This window comes from Bradysia coprophila, chromosome X, assembly GCF_014529535.1.
Source record: "Bradysia coprophila strain Holo2 chromosome X, BU_Bcop_v1, whole genome shotgun sequence".
Lineage (NCBI taxonomy): Eukaryota > Metazoa > Arthropoda > Insecta > Diptera > Sciaridae > Bradysia > Bradysia coprophila.
Window position 1 is genome coordinate 4047633 of NC_050737.1, and position 18953 is coordinate 4066585.

An 18953-nucleotide genomic window follows, 5' to 3' on the forward strand; every position below is an offset into this window, starting at 1 on the left:
TATTGAGATATATAATCGCAGTGAACCAATTTTTGAAGCGTACATAAATGCAGTCTACTTGATCGTTCATACAGTAGAATTGATGTTAATGGTAGAGTTATGTTTTGCATTTCAAAAGTTCATTTTTCGCGCCTGGTTGCAGAAACCGTTGTATGCAACACGTTGCGAAAGTTGTAGTTTTTGTCACAAGATGTGGTTAGTTGCATATATTACTATTTCTCAGCTCAGCGTCAAGAACCGAAACTTTCGTTGGTTTTTTTGGAAAAACGTTGTATGCAACTCGATGAAAATAGTATTTTCGCTTCGCTCGTTTGATAACATCACATCTAGTGACAAAAACTACCACTTTCCGTAGCTAGTTGCATAAATTATTATTTCATTAAAAGTGATGGAAATTCTGCACCAACATAAACAAAAATATCACTCTGCAAACTCTACAACAATTTCATCAACTATCATGCACACTCAGGGAATGTGGGTCCATTGTCGACTGGAGAGAGCGTCCGTGAAAGTTACTTTTATGGCTGCAAATACGTCTCTCTGAGAAGTACTGAAAAATTGAATTTTTCGATCGTAGGTGTAGTGACGAAAAGCGTCGAATTTCAGTCTTCAAGCACAAAAATAATTCTTTGTTTCTCATTTCCGCCTATTTTGATTTGTTGTACTGCGGCAGACGATTTTTTATTTAATCTCGAAAAAACGTTGTATCTACCACGGTATATCGAGGGGTAATCACTGATTTACTAGCTCAGTAAATCACGGTAAATCACAGTAAATCACAGTAAATCAAGTAAATCAAAAATGAAGTTTCTACTAAATTTGAATCTATTTACTTCAATTTGTATTAGTTCATGAAATTTATCCTATATGTTTACGGCCACGATACTTCGAAATGTAATCCAGTGACAATTAAAAAATTTTCAAAAATTTTTCAAAATTTTTTGTGATTTACCGTGATTTACTTGATTTACTGATTTACTAGTGATTACCCCCTTGCGGTATATATACCGGTATTTTTTCGCACTTGATGTCGATTGTCGACCCGAGACAAAAATACCGGCATACCTACCTTGGTAGATAAATAACTATTTACACATTCATTTGACAGTATAAGCTTGTGGAAAGTCCAACTAAATACGTCCTAGTAACATGGATGGTCATTGGACCGAGCTAAAATGTGTATATCTACTGTCATATTCTCATCGATTCGAGATTCAATATTGAATGTTTCAGAAAGATATTCTAACATAAACATTGACCAGTTACACATTTTGAATGAAAATACAGTGAATTTTAGTAAATACAGAGAATTTCAGCTCGATCTACAAAATGTTAGTCGATCAGTGTTAGTGTCCATCCATGTGAAAATATATTCTATTACCCGTCCCTAGTTGACTTTTCCATTAGCTCCAAATTTATGATTCATTGGTTGTCAAAAGCAAATAAACAGACTGTGATAAAATTCTCTGAGATTCCTCTTGTTAGATTTTTTTTGGTTTTGGTAGAAATCCTAACCAATTTAATATTAATCTAAACTCTCACTGGAGATAAGTGATATTCGAGGAAAATCCATCAAAATCACAATGATTGTTCAAAACAAACAGAAAATCTGAAATATGAATGTTACACAATGTTGGCCAAGACCGGAATCATCATCATCATTACACAAACGGAATTTTCAAAACCGACACATTTTCTGTTTTGGGCTTTACTGACTTTTTCTGAATTTTGCATCTTTTATATGGAGAAATCAAAAACTCAAGTAAAACACAGAAACAGAAAATGTGTTGATTTTCAAAATTCAGTTTGTATACGTTCACAAACAATCTTGTTTTTTGTTTTGTGGATCGACAAATATTGAATAACAGTCTAGTTTCAAACACAACTGAAAATCTGTTAGTCAGGTCAGTTCTGTTTTACGAATCTTACGACATGATATTGGAAAACCATAAGTTGGAATAGTTATTTATGAACCGAACGATAAATATTTCTTTAGGTACTAGATGTGTAGATTGTCACTCGAGGTCGCAGGCTGAATGTAACAAGATATAGTGTGTACCTAAAAAAGTATCATCGAGTTCCCGAGTTGGGAAAATTTTATTGTAAATTTAGAAAATCAGAAAAACTTGGGTGGTCAACGATTCGTTGATAATAAAAAATAGATCGATAATTTTTTGCAGCCATCGTTGAGTGGTCTTATCATTATTTGATGATGTAGTAGAGGGCCATTTGGTTTCTAGCCATCCTAAATTATTAGCGAAAATGTTTTTATGGGATTATTTTGAGTATTATTAGTAGTCAAAAAAACACTAGTTACAAATTTTTTAGGTCGCGAATCGACAAGGTTTTTTTAACAAACAAAATTTCGACCGCCAATATAAAATCAGCGGTCAATCCGTTTCTTCGGCGACATACCATGATTTTCAACAGAGATTGTATAAAAAATAAAAAATTACTTAAATACGGCGACACTTACGTGGAATCATCACCGAAATATTAGCGTTCGCGAACTTTGTTAACGTAAGTACAAGATGCACTAAATGACGATTCTTCTTCTTCTTCTATACGTCGGTTCTTCATTCATGCGTTCATTTGTACAAACGAATAAAGAACCGACATATGGAAGAAGAAGAAGAATCGTCTTTTTCGCATCTGGTACCTACGGTCCGCGAAAGTTCAATTTTCGATGATTATTCCACGTAAATGTCGTGTTGTTTAATTAATTTTATATTTCATTTAGAATCTCCGTTGAAAATAATGGTAAGTTGCCGAAGAAATGAAATGTTTACATTGTCCCGCTGATTTTATATTGGCGGTTGAAATTTTATTTGTTAAAAAAGCCTTGTTGATCCGTGACCTTGAATTTTTCTAATTAGTGTTTTTTTGACTACTAATAATACTCAAAATAATCCCATAAAAACATTTTTTCTAAAATCCATAGGAAGGCAAATCAGTTTTTTTGACGAAATGCCCCCCTACTGATGATATGATAGCTAAACTAGAACTAATTCCATTGTGCTCATTTTTCCTTATTATTCCTTTGAGGGAATGATTTGCAGTTTCTAATAATTTTAAGGGCGGAAATCTACTCTTCACTTAATCCCTCAAATCTATTTTATACCATTTCCCCAATTCCATTCCCGTCGTACAAAAACATGAATTTAATATGAAAATTAAAGTAAACAAGAAAAAGCTGTAGAGATTAGCACGCGAAGTAAGTAATTTCGAAGATATTTGTTGTCGATCTTGCCTTCAATGTTTGTTAAGATTCGGCTTAAAGTTTACTCACATGAAATACAATACTTCGTAATATACGCTCCGTGTTATATTCATCTTCCAAATTGGGAATGAGAGCGTTGAAGTCTTCGGACTTATTCCTTGCATTGTCTTTGTTACCATCGCTGCTTATCACTGAGCAGCAACTGTCTCCGTTGACCTGATAATTGAATAATGTTGGAATGAGATGATTATCAGCTACATTGGATGGTTCATTTCACATGCTCTACTCAATTCAATGTAAGTTGAACTGAATATCGAACAGTATAGGTTTGTTCCAAATAGCTGTAAACACGAACTTTGACAACCCGAACCACGATGATTTGATCCATAGCAACATCGCCTACGTGATGTTTCATACAAATATGGCAACGTCGCCTACGAGATTTACACACAAATATTTTTGAGGTTATGGTTCTATGGATCAAATTTGACAATTCATACAGCCTTGGAACAAACCTATCAGATGCATTTGTGATTTTCATTTACGATGAAGTGTTAATATTGAAGATTAAAACTTTCACTTACATAACGTGCGCCCAACACAACTTCCTGTCCGAAATTACAGCTACTTGTACTTGTGTCGCACGGCACCTTAGAAAACACACACCAGTAGTAGCAGATACTACGTATTTTTGTATAAAAATACTTACTGTGATATCCTTTACGACAGCCTCAAACTGCGAAAATAATCTTTTTAATTTTTCCAACTTTTCTTCTGTTGACTCCATTTTTAATTTAAACTGAAAGTAGATATTGGAATGTACGCGGCCTACTACAATCGATATTCGAAGATGCGTTCACTTTGATGTGAATGTGTTACGAAAATAAGTCGAACTACAAAGGAGCGTGTTATTTTTTTTAAATGATTTTAAATAGTTATTTAAAAAGAAAATATTAATATTATCAACCATCACAACAATCAGACATAAAAAACAACAACCTTTGAATTATTCGTCATCAGTATGTATCAACTTTGTATGTTAAACATTAATCAGAGCACTGGCGCACGGTTTGTTCAATATTGATTGACATCTTGACAAGATTTGACTTTCACATAATGTACATCGATTTTCGCATTATATACATAGACTTTCGCATTATGTTTTAACCGATATCGATACATATCTCGCTTTTTTTTTACTTTCGCTTCCCGTTTGGGAACGAAAATTACAATTTTCGTAGTTCGTGTGATGAAATGGTTATTTGGATCACAAGGGACGAAAGTAAAAAAATTCAACCGTGTGCGAAGTTTGCAGCCTGTGGCCGAAGGCCAGGGCGGCAATCGCACAGGTTGAATTTTTTTACTTTCGTCCCTTGTGATCCACAAAAGAAAAATTAATAAATCAATGGCATAGTTTTTTTTATTTGTTTTGGACGATTGTTTTTAGGCAATTTCGCGAGTTGTACATGCGAAAGTGCCTAAAATCAATCGTCCAAAACAGATACTCAAAAAAAATTTCATGTAAGGGGTCGAAAACCAGAGAAAAATCTCAAAACTCCCTCATTTTCGGCCCCGACACATGAAAACGTTCTTTTTTATCACAACAATCACAGGGATCACAACGACACCAGACGGAACATATGTTGTTGCTGTCATTTACTTACGCATCTTCGTTTGAAAGCTGAAAGTACTTTCGGTCCTCTGTTGTTGCTGTCATTTACTTTCGCATCTTCGTTTGGGGGGCGAAAGTACTTTCAATTCACTACTAGTTGCAAAATCACCTGAAGTTAGAGATCCGTGCGAAACTGCGAATTTGCATTAACTTCAGTGTTTATGTACTTTGGAATAGACAAGGTATATGGGCGGAGGTAATGTCATTCAGACGTGCGGTATAACACAAAATTTTGTGTTTGTAAAGAAAGCTAGAACTGTACCGAACTTTCGTGCCACCGCACACCCGATTCAGTTATATATGACATTACATCCTCCCATATATCTACCTTGTGAATAGAGTTTTTACTCACTAATTAAAGTCGGAGCATTATAATTTGATCGATTCTACTCATTTAATTCATTTTTAAATAATTGTAGTTTTCGAAGAAATCATTTCGAAAACATTACAGTATAAAAGCTTAGACACGTGCATTTGAACGGATTACCCGCAGGTATACCGCGAGTAAACATCTCTAATTCGCATTTGTAAACTTTTATACTGTAATGTTTTCGAAATGATTTCTTGAAAAACTACAATTATTTAAAAATAAATAGAATCCATGAAATTATAATGCTTCGACTTTAGTTGAATTGCGTACCCACAATGTGCTATTTGAGAAAGTGAACGATAAGTGAACACTTTTCTCGTATTTTGTATGACGCGTATACCCGACGTACCCAAAGCGCCAAATTGAACTAATTCCCAATTAAAACACTCTACTATACTAAGAAATCAAATGTAGCATGCCGAGAATGGCATTTATAACTGTGTAATTGTGTAATAGAACAAATATTCAGCTACTCAGACTACATTCGTTTTTCAACGCTTATAAAGAAGAAATATGATAATTCATATTTTAATTCCGGACTGCATCCATTCCGACCACAACGTATTTTTTAATATTTTAAAAAATGTTGTTTTTAAAGTGGGCCATGCAAAATTAACTGAACACTACCTCGACAATGCTTTCAAGGAAGGAATGAAAGCTAGAGAATTTCAAGTTGATTTGCATGCAGCAGAAACCTGGAATATTGACAGTTCGAAGCGGGACAAAATATCGCTATGGAAATTGCTCGGGTGTTGGGCATCTAGAAATTGTCAAACATTCGGAAAAATTTTGTTTAAAGACAAATGGGAGACCACCAACTCAAGAAGTGTTTTGGCTCAAAATATCGATGAATTTGTGTACAAAACACTGAAGTTTATTTTGATTGAGCTTGACGTAAGTGAGTCGACGCTAATAAATTTAAGGCATTTCGTTAAAGTGCCAGTTAATGAAATTGGCGTGGAAAATATGGTCCAAATTTCGCCAAAAATGAAATTGTTTGAAATCGAGAACAATTATTGGGAAAAGTGCTGGTTGTCTTTGGAACGCGGTGAATGGTTGGGTCATTCTCATGGAGAGGTAAGTAAAAAGTGTTTTCTTACTTAAATCAGGTCAATCTCACTGCCCTAGGATATACAACGCAGATATATGACATACCACACAGAAACATTTTTTTGAAAGTTTTTTTATATCCTTCATAGCAAATCTCATTTGTGTTTCAAACCTTAAGCCTCTATCTCAGCTGATTTCACGTTGCAGATCAACAATTCGATTCCATTCCCATCGTTGAACCCACCGCGGCAATCACTGATCAATTCCGAATGTGCAACACATTCCTCCGGCAATTCCACATTGATCAATTTTACAAGAAAGCGGGCGTATGGATGCGGTAAGTAGATCGATTACGACTGAATGTCTTAGACCAATTCGTTAAAACGATTCATTTTATTCGAAAGATTTGGTAAGACAGCACCATTCTCAATCGGCGATGCAATCGATGGTTTCCGATTGTGACAATATCACTGCGATAAATCTGACCAGCAATCAGTCACAAAGAAACGGTAAGAAGAGCGATAACAAATCCGCTAAATAATATGTTGAATCAATTCTATTGAATTCATTCTAAAGACATACCACGATCAAACGGACAGGCGCAATCTCAATCATCTAGATCGAGTGAACCATCAATGGGTACCGAATGTAACAATGTCACTCCGTTAGATTTGACCAGGAAGCAGTCATATGACAAAGGTGAGTAGACGGATTACTGCCGAACCGAATATTTTTCTCAAAGTCGTTTATGACAGATAAATCATATATCGCATAAGTGCAGTTTGAGCAACAGTGAATTTTAGTAGTGAGCTCTACTCCTTTTTAAAGGTTAATACGGAAATCAGGCATATGTCATTCTTTTTTATTGAGATCGAAGTTAACACCTCATTCCACGCTCGAAAAGTATTCATCTTAACTTCCCGTTTCAATAAGCATCTAACAACAATATATGAAATTGGACCTTTCAGTTGAAATTTGGAAAATATAAAGGCAAACGACGAACCTTGCATCGTAACCATTTGCACAGTGATAAAGTATTCTGAGGGTCGAATTCCGACGTTACAATAATTCCACTTTTTTGTTTCTTTTTTTTTTGAACTAAAAAAAATGGAACTCTCTTCACGCTGCATATATGGAACGCTACAATAGATTTACTTTCTTTAGAGTCCTCTATATCTACAATTTCTTACTCAAAAAGTAGAAGTATTGTAACGCTGCATATATGCAAGGTGAAGATAGTTCCACTATTTCAAGTCACACTTTATTTGTAGAACTAAAAACATTGGAACTTTCTTCACGTTGCATATATGCAACGTTACAATAGTTGTACTTTTTAGTTGCACAAAAAAACAGGAAAGAGCTCGAAGTATGCTATTACTCTCTGATTTTAGGTGCGTAATTAATATCTCACCCAAACGTAAGCTTGATATGTGTACTCAAATGCATCATATCTGGGTCATGCGAGCTATTAAGTGTTCACATCGTTGCAGCAGCCGATCAAACCGCAACTTCCCAAATTTATAAAGCTTGAGACATCTTTAGAACGTTCGCTAGAAACATTCCATGTGAAATTTTTGCCAGACCCGAAGATAGAACCCAGGCCATTTTGGTGAAATGCTAGTACGTAAGGCTAAGTGGGGCCTAGTTGTTTAAAATAATTAGATGCGATGCAACTGCTGTTTTATCTCTGTGAAATTAAGATGTAAAAGTTCGTTTAAAAAAATCTTTGCGTAAATGAATATTGTTGAAATATTCGACCACTTTTTCCACGACGAAGATGGAGCAAATCATGTTGAACTAATAATATTGTAGGCTTTGTCTTTAAAGGTAAATGACAGGTCAAAACAGGTCTCTTCAGCTTCGCTCTGATTTTTCGAATCAAGTTCAGTTCGATTTTATAGGAACCTGAAACTAAACTGAAACACATCATAAAATCGTTTTTGCCACAGGTAGATCCAAAACAGACCTTTATCCGATCCTTACATCTTTCGCTAGATCTACTTCTGTGTGATGAAAGATGTGGTATGTAAAACGAATGTTTGCGCCATAAACCATTTCTGAACTGGTCGGGCCATACTGGGCTCAAATTTTTCGGGAAATTTCCCGACGGACCTATTGGTAGCCACTGCGACCCTTTTTCTCAAAGTGGTACGATAAAAGGAGAAATCCGGTAAAAGAAGAATTGTTTTCGAGTGGATACGCACTTTGGTCTTCCATTGGTTTTGGCTCCGTCCTTCAGCCATTTTCCCTACAACAAATCCGAAATCACATATTCGAAACTGCTTTCATATCGCTTGATAATTTCCCAAAGCCCTAGATACTCCAATTTTAAAATCCCACGATGTGAAGCACGGGATTAATAAAAAACATAAAATCTGAGGAAAGAATATAGAAACTTACACATACCGAATTTTGAAACTCGACACATTTTCTGTTTCTGTGTTTTACTTGAGTTTTTGATTTCTCCATGTCAGATTGTTCGAAAACACAAACGAATTTTTTTTTGGCTGGACATTATTCCATTACACACACGGAATTTTGAAAACCGACACATTTTATGTTTCTGTGCTTTACTTGAGTTTATGATTTGTCCATATAAAAACACATGCAAAATTCGCAAAAAACCAGTAAACCACGAAACAGAAAATGTGTCAGTTTTCAAAATTCCGCGAGTGTACATGCAAAATTCAAAAAAAAAACAGTAAACCACAGAACAGAAAATGCGTCCGTTTTCAAAACTCCACGAATGTTGGTACATCAACGCCCATAGGACCTAACTAGCCAACAAGTAAAAGATCAATTAACTAAAAATACGAAATTTTGCAGAAACCCATTCTGATGTGCGATACGGATGGCTAGTATCAATATCCAAGTTTAGGTCATACGTACCTTGCCTAATCACTTACGTGCGGGCACAATTAAAGATATAATTACAAGCAAAATTAAAAAAGAAATTTAAGAATGAAACTATTGTAACATTGCATATGCAGGGCGAAGATAGTTGCATTTACAAGAAAAAATTCAACTAAAAATAGTGGAACTATCTTCACCTTTCGTGTATGCAGCGTTACAATAGTTCCACTTTTTTGAGTTAGAAATTCTAGATATACAAGGCTCTGAATTCAAGAAAGTGAAACTATTGTAACATTCCATTTTCCATATATGCAGCGTGAGGAGAGTTCCACTTTTTTAGTACCATGAAAAAGCGAAATTAAAAGAAAGTGGAATTATTGTAACGTTGGTGGTTCGAATTTAAATATGTTCACAACATCACTAAGTTTACAAATTTGATGTTCTATTGTTCTTCGGTTCGAAGTTTATAATATTTCACAACCCACTTATTATCCTAAAACACTAGAAAATAGAAATTTGTTTGCACAGCTGCGCAAGGCTATCATCTTTCTTAACGTTTCACAAACGTCATTTGGGCTTTTTTTTGTTTTTCACCCATTCTCGATTTTCACGTTCAACAGATGACAGTACTTGCTTTGTTGAGAAAATTTGAATATCGGATGTTCGATTTATTTCCGCTACGCGCCGCATCCTTTGTTGCAATCGTCAACACTATTGCTAAAAGATCCTCAAATCCTCAAACAATTCGCAAATTAATTTTTTTAAATTTCTGAATTCTCACAGATATGCGACTGAACGTCAGCAGCGCAACCACAACAGTAATGCACGAAGAGTTGCAGCAGCGTGTTAATTTACTGCAAGACCAGTTGTTGTTAGCACTTCAGCGAGAACTTGACCAAAAAAATGTGGTGCTCGATGAACGGAATAAGTCGATTTTTGAAGCACAGAAATTGATCGTTGTTCTGCAACTTCAATTGATAGAGCAAAATTCATCGAATAATGACCTACGGCAGCAATTGGAGGAGAAAAATAAATTAGTGGCCGAAAATCAAGAATCGAACGAACTGATCCAGAAGCAGTTGGCTGCCCAAATTGATTCCACAGGTTCACTGCAAAATTTGATTGACGTACTGACGAAACAAGAAGAAATGTTCAATGAAACGGTGTCTGCACTACGTTCTGAGGTAATAGCGAAGGATGAACTGGTGGCCCAAGTCCGTGAACAAAATCAGAGTCTTCAGCTGAAAATAAGTGAAGAAACCGAATCCTCATCCAGAACAATATCCGCCCAACGCTCTGAAATTACTGCAACGGTCGAACTATTATCTCAAGCCCAAGAATCAAACGCACTGATCCAGAAGCAGTTGGCTGCCCAAATTGATTCCACAGGTTCACTGCAAAATTTGATTGACGTACTGACGAAACAAGAAGAAATGTTAACTGAAACGGTGTCTGCACTACGTTCTGAGGTAATAGCGAAGGATGAACTGGTGGCCCAAGTCCGTGAACAAAATCAGAGTCTTCAGCTGAAAATAAGTGAAGAAACCGAATCCTCATCCAGAACAATATCCGCCCAACGCTCTGAAATTACTGCAACGGTCGAACTATTATCTCAAGCCCAAGAATCAAACGCACTGATCCAGAAGCAGTTGGCTGCCCAAATTGATTCCACAGGTTCACTGCAAAATTTGATTGACGTACTGACGAAACAAGAAGAAATGTTAACTGAAACGGTGTCTGCACTACGTTCTGAGGTAATAGCGAAGGATGAACTGGTGGCCCAAGTCCGTGAACAAAATCAGAGTCTTCAGCTGAAAATAAGTGAAGAAACCGAATCCTCATCCAGAACAATATCCACCCAACGCTCGGAAATTACTGCAACGGTCGAACTATTATCTCAAGCCCAAGAATCAAACGCACTGATCCAGCAGCAGTTAACTACGAGAAACGAATCGGTTGCTGAGTTGCGTGAATCGGTTAATATGCTTCAGTTGCAGTTGACCGCTAGAGACAAATCGTTGACCGAAGTTGCCAAATTAAAACATGAAATTCAGGAAACTATTCACTGTCTAGAGTCAGAATTGACCAAAAAGGATTCATCGATCAACGAGCTGCAACATTTGGTTGCCAGCTTGACGTTACAATTAGATCAGAAGAATTCGCCTGACATCATTCCCGCATTATCCGCGAAAGAGCCCGAAATGTCTTGCGAAAAGGTTGAACAAACATTGCAACCAGTGCAAGTAAGTGTGTAAACAAATTGCCTTTTTTAAGTGAACTGATTATCGTTGAACTAATTATTGATTTCGCATTCAAGCAATGTTTACCGACAGTATTTGGAGCCGACCGACATAATAGCCAAATTAACGACCAAAATATCAGTCAGAATGTCCAGGCAAAGATTGCAGTCAGAACAAGTTAGTATATCAATACTTATTTCCTGGTTTCATTGATACGTAGTTCAACAAAATTCAGACCAGAATTGTGCACAATATAAATTAGAAACAGAAAAACCCCTTACGATTCCGTAATGTCTAAATGTTACAAAATCCCCCATCTCATCTCAATATTATAAGTAAAGCAAATCCATAAGAAGTAACATAATTTTTACGACCAGAAATGTTCTATTCGGCTGAGTTTAAGTCTCAAAAATACAACCAACATTGTATGTCCTCAATCATGTCAAATATACCCAAATCCATTGAAAAACTTGATATTGATAGAACTAATTTTCATGCCTCATCAGTCAGATCGAAAAAGGACCGACTCCATCGATACACCTCATGAGAATGATAAAGTGTCACATAAAGACCTAAAGACTCCACATTTTGACCATTGCTCAGGGACTAAACTCAGGAACATCGCAGGTGGGAATTTTCCCACCTGCGCCCCTCTAATTCCCACCTGCAGATCTGGCCCACAAGAAAAATTACAATTATCTGACTTGAAATTGTCAAATGAATGTAATTTAGATGGAGATACATATACAGAATCAAAGTATTTCGCATTTGTAGCTTTCACTTTCCTAAAAACTAAAAAAAATGGAAAGAAAATAGGGTTGGCATGTAAAAAGTGACACTAAAGGAACTATAGGAACTAAATCACTCGAAAGGTATTGGACTAGAACTACTTTCAGTTGAGTGGCGTATGAACTCCAAAATGGAGTTATTAACAAAAATGTGAATTTTGTTTCTCATTTATTTCTCTCTGGTGTGTTAACGTAAAAATCGGTAGAAATTCTCAAAAAATGTCTGTAAACATCCGAGATTTTTTCAGATTTTTTGGACCCCTATTTAACGATGAAAAAATTCAATGATTTTTTGCATATGCTAGACAAAAGTGCTACTACCGTTTTTGGTCACTTGATTTGTCTTCATGGAATGTGCCTACATTGTGTAATTTACTCAGATTTTTTAAAATGGCGGAACACACCCTAATTTAACGAAGAATATTTGAATAAATATTTTTACCTCTAAGTAGGGGTCTAAAAATTCTGCAAAAATAGCAGATGTTACAGACGTGTTACTTGAGAATTTTTTCAGTTACATCCATTGAGATATATAAATTATAGACAAAACTCACCATCATACCCAAAAACTCACCACTATTGTGATTTTTAGGGCTGATATTCTACCAAAAACAAATTTTAGTCCAGTAAACCGATAATTATCTGCAATTTTCTGGAATTTGATTTTTAGGTCATATTGTGGACGCATTTTCCGCAGGTAAAAATACACCCCTGACATGACCGAAAAATTAAATTTCATAAAATTGCAGATTATTATCAGCTATGATCGGCAACTTGACTAGACTTTACATTTTGACATTTTGAATGATTTTTTGGATGAAAGACCTTAGACTTACGGTCAGTGGAATAATTCCCTTTTAATCGTAAAATATATTTACGTCAACGTCCTGAACGCATGATATTATTTTTGGATAAAAAATTGTTACTTTGGCGCCCAAGATTTTGTGTTTAGGCGCCCCTTCGAAAAGTTTCCCACCTGCACAGAAATCCTTATTTTAGTCCCTGCCATTGCTCCACGAATTTTCTTTGTTACCGAATACTTTGTGAGTGAAATTCCAACAAGACTGATGTTTTGCTTGAGTTGGAATTTCCTATTCCTCCCATAGATGAACACAACGTTTTTCATGCGTGCATGTAGTATTTTGCCAATTTTCTCCTCTTTCACTTTTCTCACTAGAAATTTCATTCGACCATTCGTAAAGAAAACTCAATTTTCTCATGACCTATTGAGAGTAGAAAGTAAGGTAAAACACAACGCACAAATGAAATAGTTATTTGTGTATCTGTTTCATGTTTGATGCACTTCTTTCGACGCCCTCAGCATGTAAAATCCTTTACATAGCTCGGGATAAAAATGAAAAGTCTTGTTTTCGTGTGTTTATTGACATCCCTACTATCCCTACTATCCTTTATCCCACTTCTTTCTAGCATGTACATGCAATACTATTTCGACGGACAATTGACAATTGCGCCTTCTGACTTTTTCAGGTTCTCGAATCAGACTTAAGCATTCAAAGAAGACGTCTCGATTTGTACAACCACCTGATGCAGCTGGCATGACAAGAGCAGAGGATGTGACGTCTGAATATCCATCTGATGACAAAAAAATATAAATTGTTGATTTTCGAAAAAAATGCCTAGTGCTAGGCCTCATTTAATCCTTCGAAACGTTTTACTCTGTCCTTGAATTACATTCTTATTTGTTGGAAAACAATTTTTTTTATTAACTTGATACCGACAGAATCAAGGCTTTCTTGAGGTCAGTGACAGATCTTCGCATAATGAAAGAAATATTAAATTAAGAAATGTGTGTGGTTGCCATCTTTAGTCATCTGAAGGTCTCGACTTTGTTATCAAACATAATGCTAAAAGAATATTTTTGACCCTTGAACGTGTTCCTTACTCATTAAAGTAACAACTCCGGGAAACATTATTACGTCCTTTCAATTTTTTTCATCAGGCGGTAACTTGAAAACAATCTATCAGAGCAATATCTATCTATCTAAGCAATATAGAAGCAGAAGAAAAAAAACGTCACGAAAGCGTCATAGTCAAAACATATACTCTTTCGCTGAGTATAATAACGGAATCATGTCAAGAACTGCAATCTCGGTTCGCGTACCAAAGTATTGTTAACCTGAGTATAATATTCTTCCACGGACCAAATGTTTATTTCGCTGATGTCTTTCTGACTATAAGAGTATCTCGCTGACCATAAATATTTTTCCGCGGATCATATTATAGCTTGGCTGGATGTAATGATTAGGATAATGATTATTTTAAGTATTTTGCTGATGTGTTTAGTATGTTTGTTTATATTGGATTTTGTGGACGGGCTATACTTATTGAATGGAAGAAAGAAAAAATTCACAATTTATCGGTGTGTCATATCATCAACATTTCATTATTTAATTTGATTGTAAGTGTAACAAATGATTTCCTAATTTCAATTGAATCGATGGGGGTTATACGTAAATTGATTTAGAATTTAACGTTTAATAGTAGATTATGGGAGAAGTGATGGAAAAGGGATACAATTGAGGGATTCTTCTGAAAAACAGAAGACCGAAATCGGACGCATTTTCTATTGGAATTTTTTATATGTGCCCAGTAAGGTATTTAACCACAAAACCCAAAACCACTTTCAAAAAAATTCTTCGAAGCTTGTGTTGTCTGGGCACATATAAAAAATTCCAATAGAAAATGCGTCCGATTTCGGTCTTCTGTTTTTCAGAAGAATCCCTCATTGTGATTGTGTTACAGTAACACTGTTACTCAAGTAAATCCATTTTCCATCATAATAGCATAGTACGCTAGTTTTTTAGGACACGAAGCCTTAACGACGCGACTAGTCCTAAAAAAAGTCTCCACTTTTCATAACTTACTGTTTTGCACACGTAAAAAAATCCCACCCCTATCTCAGCGGATCTTCTTAGCTAGCGCTCAAATATTCAGAAAACGTACTGGAAGTATTGTTAACCTGGCTATAAATAGCTGCCCGGAGTATAATATTCTTCCGCGGACCATATGTTTATTTCGCTGATGTCTTTCTGACTGTAAGAGTATCTCGCTGACCATAAATATTGTTCCGCGGATCATATTACAGCTTTGCTGGACGTAATATTATTCAGCAAAGGTCAGTGAACCTAAATATCGTTCAGCAAACGTACTGGAAATCGGTTTGCGTACCAAAGTATTGTTAACCTGGCTATAAATAGCTGCCCGGAGTATAATATTCTTCCGCGGACCATATGTTTACTTCGCTTATGTCTTTCTGACTGTAAGAGTATCTCGCTGACCATAAATATTGTTCCGCGGATCATATTACAGCTTTGCTGGACGTAATATTATTCAACAAAGGTCAGTGAACCTAAATATCGTTCAGCAAACGTACTGGAAATCGGTTCGCGTACCAAAGTATTGTTAACCTGGCTATAAATAGCTGCCCGGAGTATAATATTCTTCCGCGGACCATATGTTTACTTCGCTTATGTCTTTCTGACTGTAAGAGTATCTCGCTGACCATAAATATTGTTCCGCGGATCATATTACAGCTTTGCTGGACGTAATATTATTCAACAAAGGTCAGTGAACCTAAATATCGTTCAGCAAACGTACTGGAAATCGGTTCGCGTACCAAAGTATTGTTAACCTGGCTATAAATAGCTGCCCGGAGTATAATATTCTTCCGCGGACCATATGTTTACTTCGCTTATGTCTCTCTGACTGTAAGAGTATCTCGCTGACCATAAATATTGTTCCGCGGATCATATTACAGCTTTGCTGGACGTAATATTATTCAGCAAAGGTCAGTGAACCTAAATATCGTTCAGCAAACGTACTGGAAATCGGTTCGCGTACCAAATGGTTTTTTGGATCACAAGGGACGAAAGTAAAAAAATTCAACCGTGTGCGAAGTTTGCAGCCCGTGGCCGAAGGCCAGGGCGGCAATCGCACAGGTTGAATTTTTTTACGTCGTGCCATGTGATCCATACAACTTTTCATTACAATAACTACGAAAATTGTAATTTGAGCTTCCTAAACACGTTCCAACTGATGAAATTTACCGAAATATGCTGAAATATGCGGGGGTCCAGGGGCGGCAGCCCCCTGGTATAAGAAAAAATATTAAATTATTGACAACGTTCTTTTCTATCACAACAATCACAGCGATCACAACGACACCAGACTGAACACATGTTGTTGCTGTTATTTACTTTCGCATCTTCGTTTGAGAGCCGAAAGTACTTTCGCTCCTCTGTTGTTGCTGTCATTTACTTTTGCATCCTCGTTTGGGGGGCGAAAGTACTTTCGCACCTCTTGTGATGTCGTGGCTTACTGAGAGTTGAATTTTTAAACTTTCGCATCTCATTCGGGAAGCGAAAATTACAATTTTCGTAGTTAGTGTAATGAAAGTATTGTTAACCTGGCTATAAATAGCTGCCCGGAGTATAATATTCTTCCGCGAACCATATGTTTATTTCGCTGATGTCTTTCTGACTGTAAGAGTATCTCGCTGACCATAAATATTGTTCCGCGGATCATATTACAGCTTTGCTGGACGTAATATTATTCAGCAAAGGTCAGTGAACCTAAATATCGTTCAGCAAACGTACTGGAAATCGGTTCGCGTACCAAAGTATTGTTGACCTGGCTATAAATAGCTGCCCGGAGTATAATATTCTTCCGCGGACCATATGTTTATTTCGCTGATGTCTTTCTGACTGTAAGAGTATCTCGCTGACCATAAATATTGTTCCGCGGATCATATTACAGCTTTGCTGGACGTAATATTATTCAGCAAAGGTCAGTGAACCTAAATATCGTTCAGCAAACGTACTGGAAATCGGTTCGCGTACCAAAGTATTGTTGACCTGGCTATAAATAGCTGCCCGGAGTATAATATTCTTCCGCGGACCATATGTTTATTTCGCTGATGTCTTTCTGACTGTAAGAGTATCTCGCTGACCATAAATATTGTTCCGCGGATCATATTACAGCTTTGCTGGACGTAATATTATTCAGCAAAGATCAGTGAACCTAAATATCGTTCAGCAAACGTACTGGAAATCGGTTCGCGTACCAAAGTATTGTTGACCTGGCTATAAATAGCTGCCCGGAGTATAATATTCTTCCGCGGACCATATGTTTATTTCGCTGATGTCTTTCTGACTGTAAGAGTATCTCGCTGACCATAAATATTGTTCCGCGGAGCATAATATTCTTCAGGGGGTCAAAATATTCCACACACCAAAATAATAAATTTGTATTATATCATTCCGCGAACCAATTCTATTTCGCACTAACAATTATATTGGTGTTAGGGAATCTCGCGCCGCGTCATTCACAATAACTCACAAAGTGACATCTTCCTTATACAAAATGTGTCAAACTGTGAATTATTGTGAATGACGCGGCGCGAGATTCCTAGCAACCAACTTTCATTTTTATCAATTTATACTGAACAAAGATTCCTGTTTGTTGCTGCAAACGAAAGCCATTTTTTCATTATGAAAATTACTAATAATCTAACAACTTATTCTAAATTATATGAATTCAAATGAGATTTTTGTAAGTTGTATATACGAATCATATAAGTGTTAGTAAAAACAAGTCACTTTCGAAGTGAATGTTCGCAAAAACATCATTTTTGTTCTCAAAAATATTGAGTCCCTGAAAATAACACTAGATTGACGCAATGTCCGTAAACGTAACTGTGGGTAGATATATAAATTTTCATCATTGAAAATGCGCAAATAGTGGCGTTCCTTTCCGTTTCTGCTTCCGGTTAAAATAACAAATTTATTAAAATTATCAGAACATCAAGAACGACTTTTGTTAAAATCTTCTAAGAATTTGATATAAAGAAAATGAATCGTCGACATTTTAGAAGATATGGAAAAGCTAATCAGTAGAGTCAAGCACATTTGGTATGTAAACAAGAGTTTACAACGCAATAAAGCTTGGAAATAAAAACTTAAAAATTCAAAGTTTTTATTTTGTTTTGACAGGCAGTTGGTGTGATTCATTCCTAGTAGTTCCTTGTTTCTTAAATAATAGGATTCGGAATTTAACAGAGCAAAACATTTGTTCATTTTCACTCGCACAAAAGTAAAATCGAACCTATTTTCTGATTTAAGATTGTTCATACATAAATTTCGTTTATATGCTTGCTACTGGGGGACGAAAGAATAAATGTAAACCCACGAGGCCACGGGGTGAAAGGGAGAGAAACGTAAGCCAAAAGGGCGAAAGCTCTTGGGCTTACATTTTTCAACTTTCGTCTTCGGTAGGCACAATAGTTATTTACATAACAAGGGATAAAAAGATGAAAAGTAGAGTTTTCGTGTGAATTTTGTTGATTCGAGGCGAAGCCGATGTCAACAAACACAAGAAAACGAGACTTTTCATTTTTATTCCGAGTTATGTAATGGATCTTTGTTTTCCCCAGGGTCGAAAGTGGCTATTACACAACTAGGTATAAAAGCGAAAGTTTCGTCTTCGTCTGATTATTGACCTCGGCTTCGCCTGGGATCAAAATTCACACGAAAACTATACTTTTTAACTTTTTATTCCTTGTTATGTAATAGTATTTTACATGGCTACGGATAAAAAGATGAAAAGTAGAGTTTTCGTTTGAATTTCGTTGATCCGAAGCGAAGCAATCAATAAACACACGAAAACGAGACTTTTCGTTTTTATCCCGAGTTATGTAATGGATTTTACATGCTGGGTGCGTCGAAAGACGTGTGCTTCAAAC

At 36.1% G+C, this 18953-nt stretch overlaps 2 protein-coding genes across 2 annotated transcripts in view; both read left to right on the forward strand.

Moving 5' to 3' along the window:
• LOC119084022 (aminopeptidase N) overlaps positions 1 to 18953 on the forward strand; it is a 134343-nt gene that overhangs the window by 85998 nt on the left and 29392 nt on the right. The gene's annotated exons all lie outside the window — the stretch shown is intronic.
• LOC119084034 (myosin-1-like) lies at positions 5571 to 13918 on the forward strand. Its single transcript, XM_037193866.1, has 7 exons — positions 5571 to 6339; positions 6520 to 6649; positions 6717 to 6821; positions 6889 to 7011; positions 9949 to 11408; positions 11483 to 11582; positions 13682 to 13918. Exons 1-7 carry the CDS (start codon positions 5776 to 5778, stop codon positions 13804 to 13806), a joined length of 2607 nt encoding a protein of 868 aa, XP_037049761.1. The 5' UTR covers positions 5571 to 5775; the 3' UTR covers positions 13807 to 13918.

What these genes read in the sequence shown, in the direction of transcription:
- LOC119084034 (XM_037193866.1), top strand. Translation starts at nt 5,776, where the DNA reads ATGATAATTCATATTTTAATTCCGGACTGCATCCATTCCGACCACAAC. An exon ending in AAAGCGGGCGTATGGATGCG is followed by an intron (nt 6,650 to 6,716) that starts GTAAGTAGATCG and finishes TTTATTCGAAAG; the next exon opens with ATTTGGTAAGACAGCACCAT. An exon ending in AAACATTGCAACCAGTGCAA is followed by an intron (nt 11,409 to 11,482) that starts GTAAGTGTGTAA and finishes TTCGCATTCAAG; the next exon opens with CAATGTTTACCGACAGTATT.